The sequence below is a fragment of the Bubalus bubalis genome, chromosome 22 (assembly GCF_019923935.1).
Source record: "Bubalus bubalis isolate 160015118507 breed Murrah chromosome 22, NDDB_SH_1, whole genome shotgun sequence".
NCBI classification, from domain to species: Eukaryota; Metazoa; Chordata; class Mammalia; order Artiodactyla; family Bovidae; genus Bubalus; species Bubalus bubalis.
Genome location: NC_059178.1, coordinates 9634919 through 9658030, shown reverse-complemented (window position 1 = coordinate 9658030; position 23112 = coordinate 9634919). Strand labels below are relative to the sequence as shown.

The 23112-nt window shown below is 40.6% G+C and overlaps 1 protein-coding gene across 10 annotated transcripts in view; it reads left to right on the top strand.

Annotated features, from left to right (window-relative positions):
- DCC (DCC netrin 1 receptor) overlaps positions 1-23112 on the top strand; it is a 1367203-nt gene that overhangs the window by 945394 nt on the left and 398697 nt on the right. For all 10 annotated transcript variants that reach the window (XM_044934810.2, XM_044934809.2, XM_044934814.2 and 7 more), the window contains 2 exons: positions 1653-1809; positions 22847-23001. In XM_044934810.2, coding sequence (XP_044790745.1) covers positions 1653-1809; positions 22847-23001 — 312 coding nt within the window. The remainder of the gene's footprint in view (positions 1-1652; positions 1810-22846; positions 23002-23112) is intronic.

Here is a 23112-nt window from a genome sequence, read left to right as displayed (position 1 = left end):
GCCTCCGTCTGTCCCCTCCCCTTATTACTCCATCATAGAAGATTGACTGACTCACCACCAGTCTTCCATTCATGTCAAATACTGTGCTGATCAAGAAAGCAAGGGGGGAATTGTATCTGCAAAGAAGCTGGCTAAGAATCTGTGCAGCTAGAAATAACTGAAAGCTTTTTGCAGCTCTTGAAAACCTCTCTTTCTAACTGTATTGTAAACTGGTTAAGTTTCTAGGACCGTTGGGAAATAAGAACCCCCTGCCTCCCCAAATGGATTTTCCAGTGAACAGGAGTTTAGTTCACAGCAGGAATGCCCACTCATCTAGCCCCTGGAGAAAGTAAATGCAAGAATGGAGACTAACTTCAGTAAGAATTAGAGAAAATGGCCCACCAAAGCCAGTTTGAAGATTAAATGTAGACAAATGGGTACTTGTGCTTTGGGGCCAGAAATCACCTGTCAAATTGAAATATGTATTCCTTAGACTTGGGGACTTGAACAAATAAGAAGAAAATGGAAATATCCAGCAAATATTAATTATGAATTCACAAACACATACACACACACAAGCACACTCTCATTTAACTGCAAACATCTGTTAAAGATTATGAATGCCCCTAAGGTATTTGAAAACCCAGTTTTCCACCTGTGGATGATTCAGTTATTCCTATAAATAACAGTCATTGAATTTGGATTTAAATATGGTGATACTCAACAAGTATGGTACAATGGTAATTCTTGATGTCCGGTGGAATTTTCAGTCTTTCCTTCTATTAGCATTGCTAGTAGAATTGCTTCTACTTGTTATATCTTTCAACATTTAGTTTGCTACTTTTAATTTCGTGTGCTCACTGGAAACAGTAAAACAAGGTCCTTCACATTGTATCTAGAATGATGTAAATGGGCAGTCAGAGTGGAATAAGATTTTATAGTAACTGCTTGGTTATCTAAAGCATGTATCAGTACTTGGAAGAAATTCCCTGGTAGGCCAGTGGTTAGGACTCAGTGCTGCTGGTGCCTGGGTTCAATCCCTGGTTGATGGACTAAAATCCCACAAGCTACAGGATGCAGCCAAAACAAAAAATACCTGTAGTAAGTCTATTTTCCCTGTTTCATGCTGAAACCGAACATTTTTGCTTATGGTCATGAATCCCTTTAGCAGTAGAAACTGGCCATATACGATAGAATCGTGTTATTAGTTTGCCAATATTTTATGAACTCCAAGAAATCCTAATACATTTTTTATTGAGATATACTTGGTTTACAATATTGTGTTAGTTTCAGTTGTACAGCAACGTGATTTGGATATATATTTTTTTCTGAAATATATGTGTGCGTGTTATATATATGTATGTATTTTTTTCCCATATGGGTTACTAAAAAAAAATTCAGTCTAGTTCCCCATGCTACACAGTAGGTCCTTGTTGGTTATCTATGTTATATATAGTAGTGGGGGAGGGATAATTTAGGAGTTTGAAATTAACCTATACACTCTAATACACCTTCGATTCCACTGTTGTGCCTTTGGTTTCTCTTTTCTTCCTTCCTTTAGAATGGATGGGAATGCACCATTCCGCATTTGCTGCCAGGCCTTCCTTGCCTTCCTGCACGTTTCGTGCCCATGTCCCCCTCACTTCTGACAGCCTTCTCTCCTTCCTTCGTAGCCATCCTGAGCTCCAGTGTTCTCCCATCCGCTCCCAGAGACGTGGTCCCTGTCCTGGTCTCTAGTCGGTTTGTCCGTCTCAGCTGGCGCCCACCTGCAGAAGCAAAAGGGAACATTCAGACTTTCACGGTCTTCTACTCCAGGGAAGGTGACAACAGGTAGGTGCAATCAAGAAATTCAGCTTAACCCACCACGTCTTTAAATGTAGACTGTGGGGTGATGGTGGCCAGAGGTCTTGAGCAGGATTTTGGAGACCGTGAGGAAGTTCTGCCCGCTGCCTTTCACTCATTATTCAGTGGAGATAATTGAGTTGCTTGTGTGTTCTTTTTAAAGCAGGATTGTGTACAGAAGCAAATTCAGGGTTGTTGTTTTTTTTAATTTTTTATTTTCAGTACATTGAATCTACTCAAAAACACTCTAAAAATGTACAACTTTTCCTTTTAAACAAAATATAGTAAAACATTTTTTAAAAAACCCAAATAGAATATTTGACATTTACAATTCAACATCAAAGTAGCAGAATATTAAATATTTACAAAACTGTATCTTTTAAAGATATGTATAAAGTTACATGCAATTGAGTTGGCATAAAAGAATGGCTCAATAATGGGAGATTTCCCCTCATTCCTAAAAAGAAAATACATCCATTAGAAGCTGTGTACACGAGTTTTTAGTTTCAGTACCAAGGCCTCTCTTTGTGCATCTAAGAACTTTAGATGTGTGAGGGGCTTCTTATAACAGCAGGGTGGGGTGTCCGGTGCAAATTCAATTATTTATAGAAAACTTCTTTGTAAAAAGACAAGCATGTAAATATATGCTATCAGGCTTTGGTTAAGTCTCCTTGATTTTCAAAGTGTTAAACAGAATTCTGAATTCTTAATTAAGAATTAAGCTGCATATTAATAGAATCAAATGTGGGAGAACCAGTGTGGTGAGGTTGCAGTCTCAGCTCTGTCACTGACATGAGGCGATCTCCAGAAAACCACATAACTTCTCTGAGCCTCATTTCATTCTTGAGTAAAGAGAATCTAGTAGTACTTACCTTAAAAGTTTTTGTTATGATTAAATTAGGTTGCAATTATAAAAGTCACTCAAGAGCAAGAGTCTTTAATATTATTGTCTAGGCAAAGTTAAGTTCAGTTCAGTCTCTCAGTCATGTCTGACTCTTTGTGACCCCATGGACTGCAGCACGCCAGGCCTCTCTGTCCATCACCAACTCCTGGAGTTTACTCAAACTCATGTCCATTGAGTCGGTGATGCCATCCAACCATCTCATCCTCTGTCATCCCCTTCTCCTCCTGCCTTCAATCTTTGCCAGCGTCAGGATCTTTTCCAATGAGTCAGCTCTTTGTATCAGGTGGCCAAAGTATTGGAGTTTCAGCTTCAGCATCAGTCCTTCCAAAGAATATTCTGGACTGATTTCCTTTAGGATGGACAAAAAGTTTTTGTTATGATTAAATTAGGTTGCAGTTATAAAAGTCACTCAAGGGTAAGAGTCTTTAATATTATTGTCTAGGCAAAAGCACGCCATATACATCTGGTTTCAAGATTACAAGCTGCTGTTGCTTTTGACTTCTTTGTTGTTTTATTTTGTTTTCTGTTTTTTTTTTCCTTCCTTAAAGTGTTTCATGATTTTAAGACTTTGAAGTTTGATTTGTAAGTCTGTAATAGATATTGCTTAAGTTCCAATCTATAAGAATATACTGTATATAATATCTCATTTCTTTAAATTCATTATGCTTATTTTATAATCTACATTTAACCATTCTTATATCTGCAGTCTGTGTGTCTGATTCAGCAATATGTTTCTTCTGACTCTTCTTCATGGGAGCTTATTTTTCTTCCCATGTTTGGGCGATTCTTGAACTCTATTGGGCGATTGTGAACTCTAGTCCTTAGAAATTTGTCTGAGGGAATTTTTGAGGCCCAGATTTAAAGTACATTCTCCTGGGAAGATTTTCTTTCCCAAAATGAGTCCATATTAAACCAAGTTTTTGTTAAGATGTATTTGGTCCATGCAGGCCTCATGTGCTTAGTCCCTCAGTCGTGTCTGACTCTGCAACCCCATGGACTGTAGCCCGCCAGGCTCCTCTGTCCATGGGATTCTCCAGGCAAGAATACTGGAGTGGGTTGCCATGCTCTCCTCCAGGGAATCTTCCCGACCCAGGGACTGAGCTCTCCCACACTTCAGGAGGCTTCTTTACTGATGGAGCCACCAGGGAGGCAGGTCGCATACTGATATTTCATCAGTTATCAGAAAGCCCATTAAGTATTTGTTTTTCTACCATTTTTAACATATCAATTTAAGTGGGTAAATGCAGACTTGTGTTAAGCAATTTTAAGAGGGTTTATTTATTTATTATTTTTTCCTGTTCCAATTAAGTTAAAACTGACACTGGGCTATAATTTAATTTCATTTTCATTTTCCACTGAAGCTTGCTTTTTTTCAGGATCCTGGCTATATGCAGGGTTCTCTAATAGACCTTATAGCCTACTTTAACTGCAAACTTTGTTTCTTATTCTCTTTTCCTGTTAGTTTCTAAAATTTATAGGTCTAGACTTCTATTGATGGGCAAGTACCCTAAGTTAAAGAGTCATCCTGCGAGTCTGCTTTCCCACTATAATTCTCTTATTTTGCTGCCAGCATATTCATGGGTAATTTTTTTTTTTTTGTAAAAGAGATTTTGAATAATTTACCCAGCATTTTTTCACATACTATCCAGCTAGCCATATTGCTTGAAATGGAGTTTTGTTATATTTATCAAATGCCCATATGATTGGTATCATTATTATTTATCATTAATTACTGGCACTTGAACAGGTATATTTACATTTAAGCATGTTCAATGTTTGGAACTTTTATTAAAGATTAAAGCATAAAGCCATTCTGTAAATATCTCACTTAGAATGAGTCAGAAAGCTAGGGAGTTCCCATTTCCATTTTTAAAGCATTTTGTAATTTTCTCTCCTCATTATTTTTGTTTTCTTTAATATTGCCAATTAAAGATGATTAAAAGAGAGGGAACAGCATCATTAAATTCTTTAATGGATGAGGATTTTGATAGGGTAACTAGGGTCTTTACAAAATATCTGTTGACTTGGCGGAGTTGCAATTCCCAAATCTTTCCTTCCACATTAAACCTCCTCTTAAATAACTAGTTCAAAGTGGCCATGTGGGAAATATGACTTGTTTTATGCATCTCTGTATGTTTTAGAGGGGCATGAGGAAAGAAGAGAGCGAGAGGGAGAAAGAAAGGGAGCTAGAGAAGCAGAAAGACCAAGAATGGACACGTGTCCTGTTGGGACCCAGGTGTCCGCAAGGCTGAGCTCACATTAATCCCAGAATGACTATTCATTCTTCTGCGGGAGAAGAGACTGGATGGCTGTCACAGGCTGTCACCTGTGCCTATTGAAGGCATGTGCGGGGGAAGCCCGGATCGAAGCGTCAGGCTTGCAAGTGTCTCAAACTTGAGTGCTTTAGCCACATGGTGATCTTCAGGAACCCTTCAGGGTCCGAAAGGGACAGTATACTTGGGCTGGCAGGAGTGGTCTTTAGTTCAAAAGGCTGCAGTGTGATAACCGGATGGCACACTGAAACTTCTCTCCTGCTGCGTCTCAAAATGCTTTTCTTCTCAGTTCACAGCAGCCGTTAAAGTATATCCTTTTTAAGTTTCTGTTGTCTTTTACGATTTGACCTGCCTCTACCATGAAAGGAAAGAAATACACCAGCACCTATCGCCTGTGTTCCCTAGGGTCATTCATTACTGTGAAGAAGCAGACCTTTGTTTCAGTTTTATCTCCGCAACTACATAACTCTGTGACCTTAGGAGAAGCCTCTTAAGTTCCTTGCATGCAGCTGTGAAGACTGCAGGTAATAATTCTTGCCCACTTGTCTTCCTGTGTTCACATGGGTTTCTTGGAGGCATCTTAAATTCAACCTGCCCAGAACCATTCTCACTGTCTCCTCCTTAAGTATATATTTTCTTCACTTTTCTTGGTTTATGCTTGTCCCTTTCATCCTCTTGACCAAGCGAAAAAACCCACGTCATGTTTTACTCCTCCAGCTCTTAGCGCTGCCATTAGTCACCAGGTCCTCTCATGGCTATCTTGGCCACAGCTCAGCCATGTCTCCTTTCTTTCTGTTATCTCCACCATCACTTATATGATCGCTGACAATAGTTTCTCACCTTGTAATCCATCCCCCTCACTGTCTCAAGCTGTCTTTTTGAAATACAGTTTGGATCACTCACTTCACTGCTTAAACAATGTGAAAGTGTTTTAAATTTAAATATGATCAAATTTCTATATAAAGACATGCACATAACTACTACCAAATTCCCTTGAATGGAAATCTGTCTGCAATCTATACATAGATAGAGTGTAGTGCCTCTAACCTGTGATGGTTAAAAATATACCACATGTGTCCAAATGGCTAGATTTGGAAATGGCCCCACGGTTTTATCAGATGTGAGCTTTGTGAATTCAATTATGTAAAAACCAGGAATAATATCTCTTTGCTGTGATGGGCGAAGGGAACATGACTTCTACCTATCAGAATTGCTGTGAGAACTAATTGAAAGAATTCAGTGAGAGCATCCAAGTCAGTCACTGCACAGTGGCAGGATGCAGGTCTCAAAAATTGTTTGAGCTCTAAGACAGACAGTATGGAAAAGGCTGAAAATAAGGCTCAAAGCTGAGGGTTGTATCACCGTAACAATGGGTTGCCATCTTTTATATGAACCATTTACATTCAAAGCTGCTCACTGTTTCCTGCTAATAAAAACATTTTATCCTTTATTCATCTATTGATATCTTCCTTACCTTTCAAACCCATGGATCAATCCTCCATACCTCTTGGGCAGTTATTCCTCTGGCCGTACCATGATTCTTGTCAACAGCACTCTGCAAATTCTCCATGCTCTCACTTTCAGACATCATACTTTCTCTGATTTTCCTGTTTCTCTCTTCTCAAATCTCCAGTACCTTCCCTCTCTCCCTCTCTTTAAATGACCTTCCTCCTAGTTTCCTGGAAAATAGTAGTACTCGGAGTAGAAGTTGTATAAGCTTCCATTTAAGACTCTGATTACAGCCAACCTTGATTCCACGGGGACCCTGCACTTCATTGATTCTATGGTCTTCCATGGTCCCTCCTCCTTCATGTTCTCCTTCACTTGTTAAAAGCTAAAATTCTGCAGTCAATTCTTAGAAACACTGACATACACCAATGCTTTGCTTGTGATTCTCATTTAATATTAGTTTCTCGGGAAAAAAAACCAACTCAAGTAAACTAATTTTCTGTCTACTTTTTCTTGTGCTCTTGGAGCTGAATATACCTGGAAGAAAATGTGCGGCTGCGCCGATAGTCTTGAAATTCTTCACTACTCATCTGGGAGTTACATTGCACAGAGCAGTCAGCCTCTCTCACACATGACCCTAGATATATTTAAATCTCCAATACTTTCCCTCTTTCCCCTGCTCTTAATTAACCTCCCTTCTAATTTCCTGGAAAATAGTAGCACTCGGAATAGAAGTTGTATAAGCTGCATATCTGATTTACCTATCTCAGTGGATCTTTAAGTATGGAACCTGTCTTTCCTCAAATTGCTGTGAAAGAATTGGCCATGCTCTTAACAGGGCCAAACGTTCACTTAAATATTAGATCCCACCCTGTCTTGCAAACAACAAAGCTTCAGGTGAGTCTTTCTCCTCCTCATCAGTGTTTTGCACCTTGGGCTATCATGCCCATCAGCATGCAAGCATGTATCTGTATTTTTCATCTCAACACACCATTCCTCTCAGTCTTATTTCTCCCTTTTCTATCACTTCATTCTTTTCCCTTTTACAGCAACAGACCTCGAGTTGTCTAGGTGAGGTGAAAGTCACTCAGTCATTTCTGACTCTTTGCGACCCCTGGACTATACAGTCCATGGAATTCTCCAGACCAGAATACTGGGGTGGGTATCCTTTCCCTTCTCCAGAAGATCTTCCCAACCCAGGGATCAAACCCAGGTCTCCCGCATTGCAAGCAGATTCTTTACCAGCTAAGCCACAGGGGAAGCCTTGTCTAACTTTACTCCAATGCCTTACCTCATATCCAGTTATGATTCTATCCCTAGTATTTTACTGAAACTGATCTTAGCAGGGTTTACCAGGTGGCATCCATGATGCTAAACCCCATAGTCAATTCCTGGTCCTCTCATTACTTGGGTAGTTAGCAAATGTTGTCACTGTTGATCACTTCCCCTATCATTAAACATATTCTTCTCTTGGATTCTATAATAGACATTCTCCTGATTCTATTCCAGTCCTATGGATTCTATTCTGGTCCTATGGATTCTATTCCATTTTCAGGCTTTTTTTTTACATGTTACTCTTAGTCTCCCTGACCTGTGAATATTAAGTTGCCCTAGAACTCAGACTTTGGAGATATCAATTCATCTAGTTTGTGACTTTATATCAATATTTTGTCAATATGTTGATGCCTTCTAAATTTGTACACCTGGACCTGATGTTTTACCTGCAGTTCTGAATAATATAGCCCAATTCCTTTCTGATTTCTCAACTTTGATTTGTCATGAGCATCTAAAACTTATAAATGAAATATCTATTTTGCTTTGACCTCAATCCCCTTCCAAAACTTTGTCATGCCAGAGGTTCCTCCATCAGTAAAATCTGCATATTTCTCATTACTCAAGCCAAAGTCTTTGGAGTAATTGTTAAGACCTCTTTTTTTCCTGAACCCCTACATCAAATCCATCATCAAGTCTTAGCAGCACTGCCAAAATATATCATGAATCCTTGATAGAATAGGATACCTGATTTTTGCTACAAAATAATGCTAAAAGACTGGCTTTTGTGATTTATTTTAAGCTGACTGATGGGAATAATTGGGTCCTCATATCATTCTGTCTAATTTTGTATTGCTCAAAATTTTCTATAATTAAAAAAGTTGACTATATAAATGAAAATAAAGCATATACTGAATCCTGCCACTTCTTACTTCTTACTACCATCAAGTTTCATCCATACTATTGCTACAACCTCGCAAGTCTATTCTTCCCTTAGCAGCTGGAGTTAACCTAGAGTTCACACAAGTGACTACCTATCTCATTCAGAGAATTATCATGGTATCCTCTGTTGGAAGTTTTACCTGACTGCTAACCTTCCCCGTGTCCTTATTCATTCTTATTCTTCACCACTGAGTTATTACCTTTTAATTATCGTTTCCTGAAAAGGATTTCTTACCACCAGAATATACGCATTATGTGGGCAAGGATGTTTTTATCACTTTTATTCATTGAGCTATTCTCAGCACCCAGAGCAATGCCTAACTTAGAGTAAAACCTCATGGAATAGTTGAATTGAAGTTCCAATTGAAATGTCAGTCACCATGTGAAACTCTCCAGGGTCCTATAGGTCAGAAGTCATCAATTTCTCCTTTATCTGCCCCTTTCACTTTGATTATGTGACTATGGTAAGTATTTGGCACCTTGTATCTGGTTTTGTGTTTGTTCGACTATATGTGTATTTCTCTCCCCAGCAATTGAGACAGGATCTTATTTATAATTCTGTATCCAAGTGTCTAGTTTCCTGACTTCTGCAGATGTTTACTGATCGGAACTGATAAGATAAAAGTGGCGGAGAGGCAGATGTGATATTCTTAATAGATTTTCCCTCAACCAATAAAGCAAACTGTGTTACTGAGAGGATGAAAATGCTGACTGCAATTCAACGGAAACTTTTTAAATTGAGAAACAAAAAGTTGATTTTGAAATTTGATTCCACTATCTTGGTTCATTTTCTGTTTTCTGGCTCTCAACTAGAACAAACATGAGCCATGTCTCTGAGTGATTAGCTGGGATGCTTATTTGCCCATATAGGTTTATTTAGCCCCTTAACACAACAGCTTTTTAAAAGGTAGTGGATTTAACATTCACCTCAGATTTGCGATGGCCTTGCCAGGCAAATTACTCTAGCTCAGATTATCATTAATCTGCCTGACTGGTTAATGGTGTCAATAATGCACGTGCCACGGTTAACATTTTTTATTCAGCCCCTCAGGAGCTTTCATTGCATAAGTCAGAGGCCAACATAAATTCTAGAACCTGAAAGCCAGAATTCACAGACATCCAGCTGTCTCTCCCTACTACCTAAAAATCTTTAGAATGGAGAATGATCTTAGGGATCAGAGTCCAACTTTCTGCTACTTAAACATCTAGCAGCTGATGCCCAAGGGAAGGGTCAGTTGCATCCCTAAGACCAGAGTAAGCATCCACACTGAGACACTGAGAGCAAGCATTTGTTGACTACTCACTGGTACCAGGAAGCAGGCATCTTAGATAAATTGTCTTATTTCATCCTCACAGCAAAACATCGTCCAGACGAGGCTTAAAGAGGTTTATACCTCCGCTATACAACTGGCAAGTGGTAGCACCAGGATTGAAGGCAGGCCTGGCTCCAGAGCAGGTGTTCTCATCTCTACACCTGCTTGTTCTCAGCAGTTAGTGGATTAATCTGGAAAAGAATCAAACTTTCTTGATATTTTCAGAATTAGGATATGGATTTCTTCGACAGGCTTCTTTCTGATAATACTCTGACTTAATGGTGAGGCTGATTTGCATCCTTTATTTACATGTAAAGCACAGTAGCAAATTTTTATATGTATGTAGAATGTTATACCCTCCATTCAGCAATCTAAAATTATATATGAAGTGTGACTCAGTGTATTCACAAGGTTAAGGCTTTGAGGCTGTGAAATTGAACTTCCTGGGCTTTGATTCTGGCTCAGAATTGAACTAGCCAGGTGGCCTTGGGCCAGTTACTGGTGCCTTCATTTCCTTATGTGGAATAATAATAGTGCCTGACATGTAAGGTGGTGATGAGTATTAAACAGGGTTGAGAAAGTGCCTGTAACACTTGGTCATTGCCTGGGACAGATGGATCCATGGGATGGATTCATGTGAGTTGGAAGTGAAAATCAATGAAATAAAGGCATTTCCCAATTCATGTTTAGAGAGTTTATCGCTTTCACAAATGTTAGCACATTTGATTCTCAGATAAGGCTGGTATGATAATCTCTGTTTTACAAATGAGTTTTCCTGGCTCAATTCAGAAAGTCTATAAAGCATCAAGAATACACAGAAGAACTATACAAAAAAGATCTTCATGACCCAGATAACCACCATGGTGTGATCACTCACCTAGAGCCAGACATCCTGGAATGCAAAGTCAAATGGGCTTTAGGAAACATCACTATGAACAAAGGTAGTGGAGGTGATGGAATTCCAGTTGAGCTATTTCAAATCCTGAAAGATGATGCTGTGAAAGTGCTGCACTCAATATGCCAGCACATTTGGAAAACTCAGCAGTGGCCACAGGACTGGAAAAGGTCAGTTTTCATTCCAATCCCAAAGAAAGGCAATGCCGAAGAATGCTCAAACTACTGCATAATTGCCCTCATTTCATACTCTAGTAAAGTAATGCTCAAAATTCTCCAAGCCAGGCTTCAACAGTACTTGAACTAAAAACTTCCAGATGTTCAAGCTGAAAATAGTAGAGGAACCTAAGATCAGAGGAACCAGAGATCAAACTGCCAACATCCATTGGATCATCAAAAAAGCAATAGAGTTCCAGAAAAACATCTACTTCTGCTTGATGACTATGTCAAAGCCTTTGACTGTGTGGATCACCACAAACCTTGGAAAATTCTTCAAGAGATGGGAATACCAGACCACCTTACCTGCCTCCTGAGAAATCTGTATGGAGGTCAAGAAGCCACAGTTAGAACTGGATATGGAAAAACAGACTGGTTCCAAATCAGGAAAGGAGTATTTCAAGGCTGTATATTGTCACCCTGCCTATTTAACTTCTATGCAGAATACATCATGTGAAATGCCAGGCTGAATGAAGCACAAACTAGAATCAAGATTGCCAGGAGAGATATCAGTGTCCTCAAATATGCAGATGACACCACCCTTATGGCAGAAAGTGAACTAAAGAGCCCCTTGATGAAAGTGAAAGAGGAGAGTGACAAAGCTGACTTAAAACTCAGCATTCAAAAAGCTAATCATGTCATCCTGTCCCATCACTTTCATGGCAAATAGATGGGGAAACAGTGGAAACAGTGAGAGGCTTTATTTTGGGGGGCTCCAAAATCACTGCAGATGGTGACTGTAGCTTTAAAATTAAAAGACACTTGCTCCTTGGAAGAAAAGCTATGACCAACCTAGACAACATATTAAGAAGCAGAGACATTACTTTGCCAACAAAGGTCCATCTAGTCAAAGCTATGGTTTTTCCAGTAATCATGCATGGATGTGAGAATTGGACTATAAAGAAAGCTGAATGCCAAAGAATTGATGCTTTTGAACTGTGGTGTTGGAGAAGACTCTTGAGAGTCCCTTGGACTGCAAGGAGATCCAACCAGTCCATCCTAAAGGAGATCAGTCCTCAGTGTTCATTGGAAGGACTGATGCTGAAGCTGAAGCTCCAATACTTTGGCTGCCTGACAGGAAAATCTGACTCATTGGAAGAGACCCTGATGCTGAAAAAGATTAAAGGTGGGAGGAGAAGGGGGCGACAGAGGATGAGATGGTTGGATGGCATCTCCAACTCAATGGACATGAGTTTGAGCAAGCTCCGGGAGTTGGTGATGGACAGGAAAGTCTGGCATGCTGCAGTCCATGGGGTTGCAAAGAATTGGACATGACTGAATGACTGAATTGACCTGACAAAGCATCACCTAAGAAGCTATAGAATTAGGAAATATTATAAGCAAGGATTTTAATGCAAGTTTCTAGTCCAGTGATCTCTTTACTATATCACTCAGAGTAAAAGATACTTCCTAAAAGGACTGTGGGAGTTCAGATGGGAGAAATAAAACACTTTCATAAGCATCATTCAGTTTAATCCTCACAGAAACCCTGTGAGTTTAGCAGATAAGGGGCTGGTATCTTCTTTTTGCAAATGAAGCAGAAAAGTTTCCGAGACAACCCCTGACTTGCTCAAGGTCACACGCCAGTTTTGTGGTAGAACAGACACTGGACAGGGGCTTCCAACTTGCAGCTGTTTGCTTTCCATGGCTCTATGCCACTTCAGGAAACCTCTGCTCACTGCTTGGGATTAGAGACCAGCTTTTCATGACTGGCGTGGACAATTCATTTAGAATGCATCATGTGTTATGTTTTCAACACAGTGTTTACATATTCTTTCCCTGCCCCTCAGAGTTGAGAATCATGCAGCTGATGAAGCTTGTTATGAAGGGAGTGTGTTGTGATACAAAGGCTCAGAATCCAAAGCTCCACCTTCAAGCTGAGTCAGGCCTCCTGTCACTCTGCTTCTCTGCAAAGTGTAAAACCCTGTCCATCCTAAAGTGTTCTAGATCACAAAATGAGAGAAGAGTGATTTAATTTTTCCTGTGGTCTTGATGCATATAGAAATATAAAACATGTCATTGACAGATTTCCAGTTTAAATGAAGGACCCATTATTCACCTGTGAGTTGACCACGTGTCCAGAACTGTATTGGAAGTAATAGAGGAGGGTATAGTCTCTTAGAAACAGTTTAGTCGTGTTTAGTAGGTAGGCAGGACTAAGGTGTATCCGTGAAGATGGAGCAGTGGGGAAAGATTCTAGAAGTAGTCAGGAAGCAGAATGGACAGGACAGGCTGGAAGATTGGACAATAATTGTGAGACAGAGGGAGTTTTCAAGGGTTATTCCTAGGATTCACCTTATGGCGAGACAAGTTGCTGAAATTAGGATGGTGGAACAATCCAAGTTTGAGAATGAAGATCAGAAAGTCACACTCAGACATGCTACGTTTGATATACTTTTCAATATTCAAGTTGGAATGTCAAAGCAGGATCCTCCTTGAAAATAGAAAGCTGGAGCTCAGAAGAGAGGTTTGGGTTGGAGATATCTATCAGGAATTTGTCAGCATGGAGCTGACAGTAGCAGCTAGAGAAGGGTAAGACCGGCCGACCCCAAATCACAGGATGAGGACAGGACCCAGAGGTGAGTTATATTTATTCTGAGGGTATTGGCTGGAACTAGTAAACCGAATAAATCATTTGAATCCAAAACTTTTCCTTTTCCATGAAAAAAACAGTTGTATTTGTTGTTGCAGTCATTATTGGTTATATAACTAGTGTTTTGGCTGTGTGCTAGATGCTAAAACAAATTATGTTAAGACAAAATTAAGCCTGTTCCTCAGAATGTGTGTGTGTGTGTGTGTGTGTGTGTGTGTGTTTAAACAATTCAAGTAAAAACAGAAATTTGAGCCAAAATTTAGTGAAAATACCTCTGACCAAGAAGATGACTTCCATTCCCCCATTATGCTTTGTTTAGGGGTGGGTCACCTCTGAGCCTACTTTCCCTTCAAGATAACACTGACTCCAGAGTCTCTGTTTCTGGGGTGAGAAAGGGTGGCCCTTGGGTGGTGGTTGCTGCTGTCACTTTGAGCCCTATTTCAGTAAATAGCTTGTTTCCAATTAAAATCTTCTCATCTTTGCACCCTTGCTGCTTTTATTAAAGAAATAAAAATTAAAGTAGAATGGATCAAAAGATGTTAAAAATCTCTCCATTAAAAGTACCACAGGTCCTTCCTGAAGAAGGAGTATTAATAGAACTCTTCCTTTTTAAAGCAATTAATTAGGCATTTGATACATCAGGACAGGATCTGTGGCTCAGCTCACAGCTGTGACTGAATGTTAACACCCTGCTATACTTAGGCAAGAGGACATATGTTTACTTAAGATGTACGCTGCAGACTGATTCAAATGATCCTCTAAGAAACCATACCACCTTAATCTTTAAACTGTGTTTACTTCTGAAACGTAAATACAGCAGTGCTGAATTCAGCTAATAAACACACACACACACACAGGTAATTTTCTATTCCCAATAAAGGATGATAGATTTTTAAAAAAAAACCTTCTTTGAGGAGATCTCACTCTTTTCAAATCATGAGAAAGAAACCTAGGAAAGTGAGGTGGCATCTGAAAGCCACACAAAGTTGGAAGGAAACATTTCAGAGATCACACTCTGTGAAGATGTTATATAATTATTCTATTAACGTTATTATTTTTATTTATGCTTTCATTTAAAAATGAGCACCAGCAGCATAGGCATTATTATAATTATTTTTAAATTTTAGTTAGAGGGTAATTGCTTTGCAATGTTGAGTTAATTTCTGCCACACAACAACGTGAAGCAGCCAGAGGTGTACATATGCCCCCTCCCTCTTGGGCTCCCATCCCTCTAGGCTGTCACAGAGCTCCAGGTTGAGCTTCCTGTGTTATACAGCAACTTTCTACTAGCTGTCTGTTTTGCATATGGTAATATGTATCTTTCAAGGCTACTCTCTCAATTCCCACCCTCTCCTTCCCCGCTGTTTCCACAAGTCTGTTCTCTATGTCTGTGTCTCTATTCCTGCTCTGCAAATGTTCATCAGTACTATTTTTGCAGATTCCGTATACATGTGTTAATAGATGATATTTTTTCTCTTTCTGACTTACTTCACTCTGTGTAACAGGCTCTAGGTTTATCCACCTTACTAGAACTGACTCAAATCTGTTTCTTTTTATGGCCGAGTACTATTCCATTGCATATATGTACCACAATTCCTTTATCCATTCATCTGTCAATGGACATCTAGGTGGCTCCCGTGTAGCATAGGCATTCTTTATCTGTAGTGAGTATATGCAGGCTGAGTGTCAATAGGATATGAATGGAATATGACTTCTCTTCTGAAATAATTCACAGTTAATTCAGAGAGACTAACATGTCTGTCATTACAATGTGATACAGGCTGCAGTGGACATGTAAACCAAAAGCAACAGAAGCACAAAGGAGATAGTATTTTATGCTGCTTGAATCAGAGAACGTAATGGTAGGAAAGCTCTAGCCAGGAGAATTTATTTGAGTTAGAGTTGAAGAATGAATGAGCTTCTGCCAAACCGAGAAGGGACTGAGTCAGGAGAAGGTAACTCCAAGATAATCAAAATTAAAAGAATTAATGAAAGTCAGAATGACAAAGGTAGGGATGGACAGGGTGTTGTGGGGCAGAGTGACCCATTTACAGATGATTGTGTTAACAGTTGGGCCATGTCTTAAAGGTCTTTGAATCTTGTCCCAAGACTTGGATATTGTATTAACCATAGAATGGCAGCCAGCATGATGTTTTGGGCATGGATTTGACAGACTATGTATGTGAGAAGAGTGTTTCTGTCAACAGAAGACAGAACTGGGAAGACCAACGACAAAGAACTAGGAAAGCTATTTTAATGCAATGCATAGTAAGTAGGAACCAAATCAGGAGCCAGTTCCAGGCGCAGGACAATATAGTCTAACCAGAGTTAGGGCTCAGTGCATACTGCTCAAGGGCCACCATGTGTGACTCCCTGAATTAATATGTATCAGCATTTAAGTGTTACCAACAAGGGTTCTTGGCCTTCTTAATAGAAATTGATCAGAGTCCAGACAAGAAATTTAGGCAAAGCTTTACTGGGGACCCTGCTGCAGCAGCAGGGAGAGAAAACCAACCACAGGTTCTCTTGCTTGCTAACTCCCCGAGGGGAGAGGAAACTTGTTCCTTGTAAGGGGTGAGGATAGGGGTGTGTCTGGGGATCAGGCCAGAGGAGTGGGTTGCATGGTTTGCCCATGCCTTCTTAGGTGGCGTTGTGTGCAGAGGGCATGCCCAGTACCCTGGTTTTGCTCCAGGCTCCTCAGAAGTGGCACTTGGTATCTTTGTATCTTTTTTGGTCTTTTTGTATCTTCCATCCAGAATTTGCCCTAAGTGCCCATGCAAGCAGTTACTTCTAGTCCCTTACAGTTTCTTCGTATTTTGTTGCTCCAAGACAGGGTTATCCAGATACAAGCACAGCTGCACTGCAGCAAAGGGTCCCAGGCCCCAGCCTATCCATAAGGAGGTTTTAGATGAAAAGCCTGATCTCAACAAAGCAGCAGAATTATTGTTACTGGGTCAGAGTATATGCTTTTAGAACATAGTAGTTATTTTCCAAGAACCCTTAACCAGGTAAACCAAAGCCCAGAGAACCAGAATTTACAAGAAAGAGGTGCTTCTTATTAACGAACTCCTGTTAGTCTCCACGTGAAGGTCAGAGAAGGCAAGTTGCCTACACCTTTTCCAGTTAGCAGAAGAAGACAGACTATATAATTTATACTCTGTGGATGGTCAGTGAAGGAATAGGCCGTGAGTGGATTCTGGTCTCTCTGCTTCAGTCAACTTAATCTTCACTTGCCCACACTGACTCAGAGGCAAGTGGAAAATAAGTGGAGTGATGATGTTCTGGACAGTTCATCTGCCACCACAGATCATGACTCTGAGTTCTATGGGTTTGATGGGTAATTATGTCTTCAGAGTCATCAGCGAAAACTTCTTGGAGATGCAGCCAGGGTCCCCCGCCGCTTTCCCAGGAGTGGTTGGTGCGGTGACAGGCAGTACCCACTGAACATGTAACTGGACAAACTCCTAACCTCTCTGTTCTTCAGAACCTAGTGCATTTATCTGCCCATTTACAGAGGAACATGGGCTAGAATGAGCAAAATGAAGTCCTAATTGCTAACTGCCTAAAGACAGAGGTATGGAGAGTTTACTTTAGGTGCCTGCCATCGCCAGCAGCATGCAACCAGAGACACAAGTCACAAGCTGTCCTTCCAAATTCAAATTTTATTTCCTTGTTGGGAGACGACTCACAAACGTTTGCTTTCAGCTGTTAAAGAACAAATGGGGTCATCAAAAGCCACCTGCCAGTCTTTGTAACTGAACACATCTGTGGAGGGTGACATGGCCGTAAATGTTGTTTTCTTGGAATTCATTGGTGTCACATTTGACGTCACCCCGTAGGAGCCTAGGAAGCATCAAAGCAACATGGCACCAAAGCCCAGATACCACGGGGCTGGGGGACTATGCTGGGAAACTCGGGGGACACCATTCCTTCTCCATTGCTGCCGGCAAAGCCTCTTCCCTTTCAAAGAGTATTGCCATTTTCATTATCGAAACTTGTCTGATGCCTCTAGTTCTTACGACTTTAAAAAATTGAAGTATAGCTGATTGACATCGTTGAGTTCATTTTGGTTGTACAGCAAAGTGATTCATATATATGTAACTATATATGCATACATGCATATATTCATATGCATGTATTCATATATGTGTGTATGTGTGTATATGCATATACATGTTCTCTTTTCTTTTCTTTTCCAGTATGGTTTATCAAAATTTTGAATGTAGCTCCCTCTGCTCTACAGTAGGACCTTGCTGTTTATCCGTTCTCTGTGTAACAGTTGGCGTCTGCTGACCCCAAGCTCCCAATCCATTCCTCCTCCACTCCCCCTCCTCCTCTCAAGCAAGCACAGGTCTATTCTCGACATCCGTGGGGCAACTTTTTTTGATTTGACTTATCTCTGTAATCAAAATTAACTTGACAGAAAATGTCAATATTTATATGTTTTTCTTTGTGATTTTACCTCTTATTACTTTCTCTCTTCAGATTGTGGAAAGTCCTTTTGGACTCAAGAACACTTCCTTCCTATAAGGTTGTCATTTTTTTTTTTTTTTTTGTATAATAATAGAAATAGAAGCAGTAGTAAGTGCCATGTATGGAAGACTCCGTGAATACCAGGCCTCATGCCTACTGCTTCATATGGTTTACATACAGCATCTCATTGAAATCTCTAGAAACTCTATGAGGTAAATGTTTTTATAGCACCAGTTAGCACTTGAGAACTCTGAGGTTCAGATAAATTAAAGAGAAAGCTGGGAAAACAGCCCTTGGCTTTAAAATGCTGTGTGTGTGCATGTGCGCTCAGTCATGTCTCCCTCTTTGCGACCCCATGGATTGCAGCACATCAGGCTCTTGTCCATGGGGTTTTCCAGGCAAGAACCCTGGAGTGGGTTGCCATTTTCTCCTCCAGGGAATCTTCCCAACTCAGGGATCAAACCCACATCTCCTGCATTGGCAGGAAGACTGTTTATGACTGCACCATCTGGGAAGCCCTAAAAATCCTGAATCTTTTACCTAATCTACCTAGGAGTTTGATGTTACCTCACTCTGATAGGATAAGTAGATTCCTGAAAATTGGCACATAACATGGAAATGCTTAGATTAAATCTGTATTTAAAGCCATTAAGAGCCCACGTTGAAGAAACTAGTGGTAAAGATTCTTTGTTCACATTGTGTATAACATTGAAGAAATATCAGTTTTCCATATCAATAAACATAACTTTTTCATAACTCTTAATATCATAATTTGGGATATTTTTGAAAGCTGCTGGATCCCATGTCCTGGCTATTATAAACAGTGCTGCGATGAACAATGTTCTAATGAGGTGGATGAAACTGGAGGTTATTATACACAGTGAAGTAAGCCAGAAAGGAAAACACCAATACAGTATACTAACGCATATATATGGAATTTAGAAAGATGGTAACAATAACCCTGTATACAAGACAGCAAAAGAGACACTGATGTATAGAACAGTCTTTTGGACTCTGTGGGAGAGGGAGAGGGTGGGATGATTTGGGAGAATGGCATTGAAACATGTATAATATCATATATGAAATGAGTCGCCAGTCCAGGTTCTATGCACTATACTGGATGCTTGGGGCTGGTGCACTGGGATGACCCAGAGGGATGGTACGGGGAGGGAGGAGGGAGGAGGGTTCAGGATGGGGAACACGTGTATACCTGTGGCAAAACCAATACAATATTGTAAAGTTAAAAAATAAAATAAAATTAAAAAATTAAAAAAAAAAAAAAAGCTGCTGGAGATTATAGGAACCTAAACTCCCTTCCTTGTGATGAAATCCATCATCCCCTTTTTATGTGAGTGACGTCTCTATCATATGATCTTTGATATTCTTACCTGGACACACCCAGATGTTCTTGTCTTTTTTCCTTTGAAGAGTGCCTTTTCAATGGGTTATGCCAGCACATCCTAGAACACAGCTATTTCACAAAAATTATTTAGTAATTACCTAAATAAAGTCAATCATGAAAGCTGTCCTTCCTTATAGATACCCAAGCAGTTTGGCATGCAAATTGGACCTACATGAGTTTGGGTGAACTCCAGGAGTTGGTGATGGACAGGGAGGCCTGGAGTGCTGCAATTCATGGGGTCGCAAAGAGTCAGACACGACTGAGTGAACTGAACTGAACTGAACTGATGTTGCTCAAAGGTCTAGAAAATATATCATGAAACGACTCACAACAGGTGATAGTTACCCTCATCCTCACAGTGGTTTCTGAACACCCAGTGTCCCTTCTTCCTTGTAGAATTCCATGTCTTCTACCCAAAGTGCCCATGATCCAAATAGGCCCCTTGTTTTCCCCTGTTGTTGAATGATACTGATTCTGGACCTAAGAATGAAGCCCCAGATCTCACTCTTAACTGGGATTTGCTGACTATGAGTCCTTTGCAAAAAAAAAAAAAAATGTTGTTTCTCTAAATCTTACTTTTGCATTTGTAAAATAATGCTAATAAAACCATCATATTTATATAAAAAGAGAAGAAATACATATAGCAGCTCCTCTACTGAAAGAAAATAAGATGCAGGAATCTGTACGTTCATAAGGCGTGCAATCTGATTATGAGGATTTTCTTTTAAAAGTAATATATTGACTTAAATAATTTTAGTTTGATAGGGTCAATGAGTGTGATGTGTGGTACATGGGGATATTATCTGATGTTTCTTAGTCTTACTATAGGTCACTATGGAATCCCACCAAACCCCTCCCCAACTCTGTCATAATTCAGCCTTGTGGCAACTTAACACAGTACTCATACAGGAATGCCTGCTGCTGCTGCTGCTGCTGCTGCTGCTGCTGCTGCTAAGTTGCTTGAGCCGTGTCCGACTCTGTGCGACCCCATAGATGGCAGCCCACCCGGCTCCACCGTCCCTGGGATTCTCCAGGCAAGGGAGTGGGTTGCCATTTCCTTCTCCAATGCAGGAAAGTGAAAAGTGAAAGGGAAGTCGCTCAGTCGTGTCCGACTCTTCCAGACCCCATGGACTGCAGCCCACCAGGCCCCTCCATCCATGGGATTTTCCAGGCAAGAGTGCTGGAGTAGGGTGCCATTGCCTTCTCTGACAGGAATGCCTAAACCTGGGCTATATCCAGATTCATATGGGATGCTTGGGTTTCATTTGTTTATTGTGATAAAATATACATAACATAGCACTTAAAATTCTAACCATTTTGAAGTTCAGTGTTCTATGGCATTAAATACATTTACCTGTGGAGCAACTCTCCCCACCCTCTATCTCCAGAATTCCCAACTAAAGCTCTGTTCTTATTAAATACTAACACCACATGCCTCCCTCCTCCTTGCCTAGGTTAACACCTAGGCTTCATATTTTAATTACGAGCAGTACCAGATAAACTCATGCTAACTGCTATAACAACTAAACCCTCAAGCTTATAATGGCTCTAGTTTCTCTGACTCTATAAAGTAGAAAAAATGATGTTCCTGATTGACAGGCAGTTCTTCTCACAGGTCCATTCCAGAATTCTTGCAGAATTTGGACTCCTCCATCATGATGTGGGGCTTCCCAAGTGACTCAATGGTAAAGAATCTGCCTTCCAATGCAGGAAGATGCAAAAGACGCAGGTTTGATCCCTGGGTTGAGACTATACCCTGCAGTAGGAAATGACAACCCACTCCCATATTCTTGCCTGGGAAATACCATGAACAGAGGAGCCTGGCAGGCTACAGTCCATGGGGTCACAAAGAGTTGGACATGACTGAACGACTGAGCACACACATCATCAGTGTTTGGTTCCAAAGTCTGCCTGCTGCTATGTGGCTCCTCTCGCTAGGCCTGGAGTCAGCATGGACATCATTGGTTAAACCCAGTCCCATGGGTTCATCTAGGCTTCACGAGGGCCAGGACATAGGATCCAGTGCGTGGAGAAGGAGAAATGAGTTTGAGGAGGAGCCAGCCAGTCTCAGTCATATCAGTGAAAGTAAGAGTGTATATATACCCAAGAATCACCATTCATCCCCTTAGAACTTTGCTTTCACTTTTCTCTTTGGAAACTTAATTTGCCCTGTCAGAAAAACAGATTTCATTTGGAATATCTCCCTGAAACAAAATAAAACTTGTAAAATTGAAATGAACATATAATTCCACTGAGATGCAAGAGGTAGCATCTAGAAATAGAAACCTTAAGAAACAGTTGAGTGGCTTAGAAGGAACTCTTTCTTCACATTCAATTACCCGAGACCTGTGAGGATATAAATATCTGAAACCATGTATGTCCTTAAAGCATACTTCAGAGGTTCTTGTTTCTAATGTGTTAGGATCTATATCCATAGGCTTTGTCTTCTCTTAATATGTACTATAAATCCCACCATGATCAGCATATTAATTCATTTGTTTGGAACCACTAAGGAAGATCCCCTGGAGGAGGCCTTGGCAAACCACTCCAGTTTTCTTGCCTGGAATATCCCATGGACCAAGAAGCCTGGCAGGCTACAGTCCATAGAGTCACAAAGTGTCAGACACAACTGAAGTGACTTAGCATATGCACACACACTAAGGAAGGTTTTAATTGGAAAATGAATGGGAATCATCATATAGTAGTGGCTTGAAGAAAAGGCAAGAAGATGTGTATTGTACTTCCTCCTCACACAGGAGGGAGTCTACTTCCTTTTACTAACTTCACTTAACATAACCACAGGACTTCAATCTCTATACACATCGGCATTTAGCATCTGCCTTTCCCTTTCCTATAATGGAAGAAAATAACGCATTGGTTGGCAGTACTGACAAAGACTGATTTGTGGAATAATCGAAACCCTAATTTCTGTCATTAGCTCAGTGTTTGCAAAATGCATCTTCCTGCCTGCACTCCAGATGTTCATTCTTATTTTACTAGCTCTTTGTTATGAGTTTGACGCTAAATGGTAAAGTGTCAAGGGGAAAGACTTTAGTACGCAAGGTTCATGGGAATGGCATAAACTTGAACTCCCCAGAAACCCTGCAACATTTATTTGTAGGCCCTTCCAGTCCGTTTGCCTCCCAGAGTGAGCCTCTGAGACCTTGCCTTACATGCAGCGTCGACAGGAAAGGAACCTTTGGATCCACCTTACTGCTCTCGCTTGTTAAGTAAAGGTTGTGCCTGAAAGTGTTCACGTGGGAATCATCTTTTCCTGTGACTTTTGTTTCCCAGGGAACGAGCAGTGAACACGTCGCAGCCCGGGTCCCTCCAGTTCACCGTGGGGAACCTGAAGCCAGAAGCCATGTACACCTTCCGGGTTGCAGCCTACAACCAGTGGGGGCCTGGGGAGAGCTCTCAGCCCATCAAGGTGGCCACTCAGCCTGAGCGTGAGTATGCGACGGGAAGGGCCAAGTTAGGAAGTGCTCATTTTCGTAGGTGATATCTTTGAATCCCTTCATAGTAGTTTATTGAGGTGACAAAATAGATTTCTGGAGCAA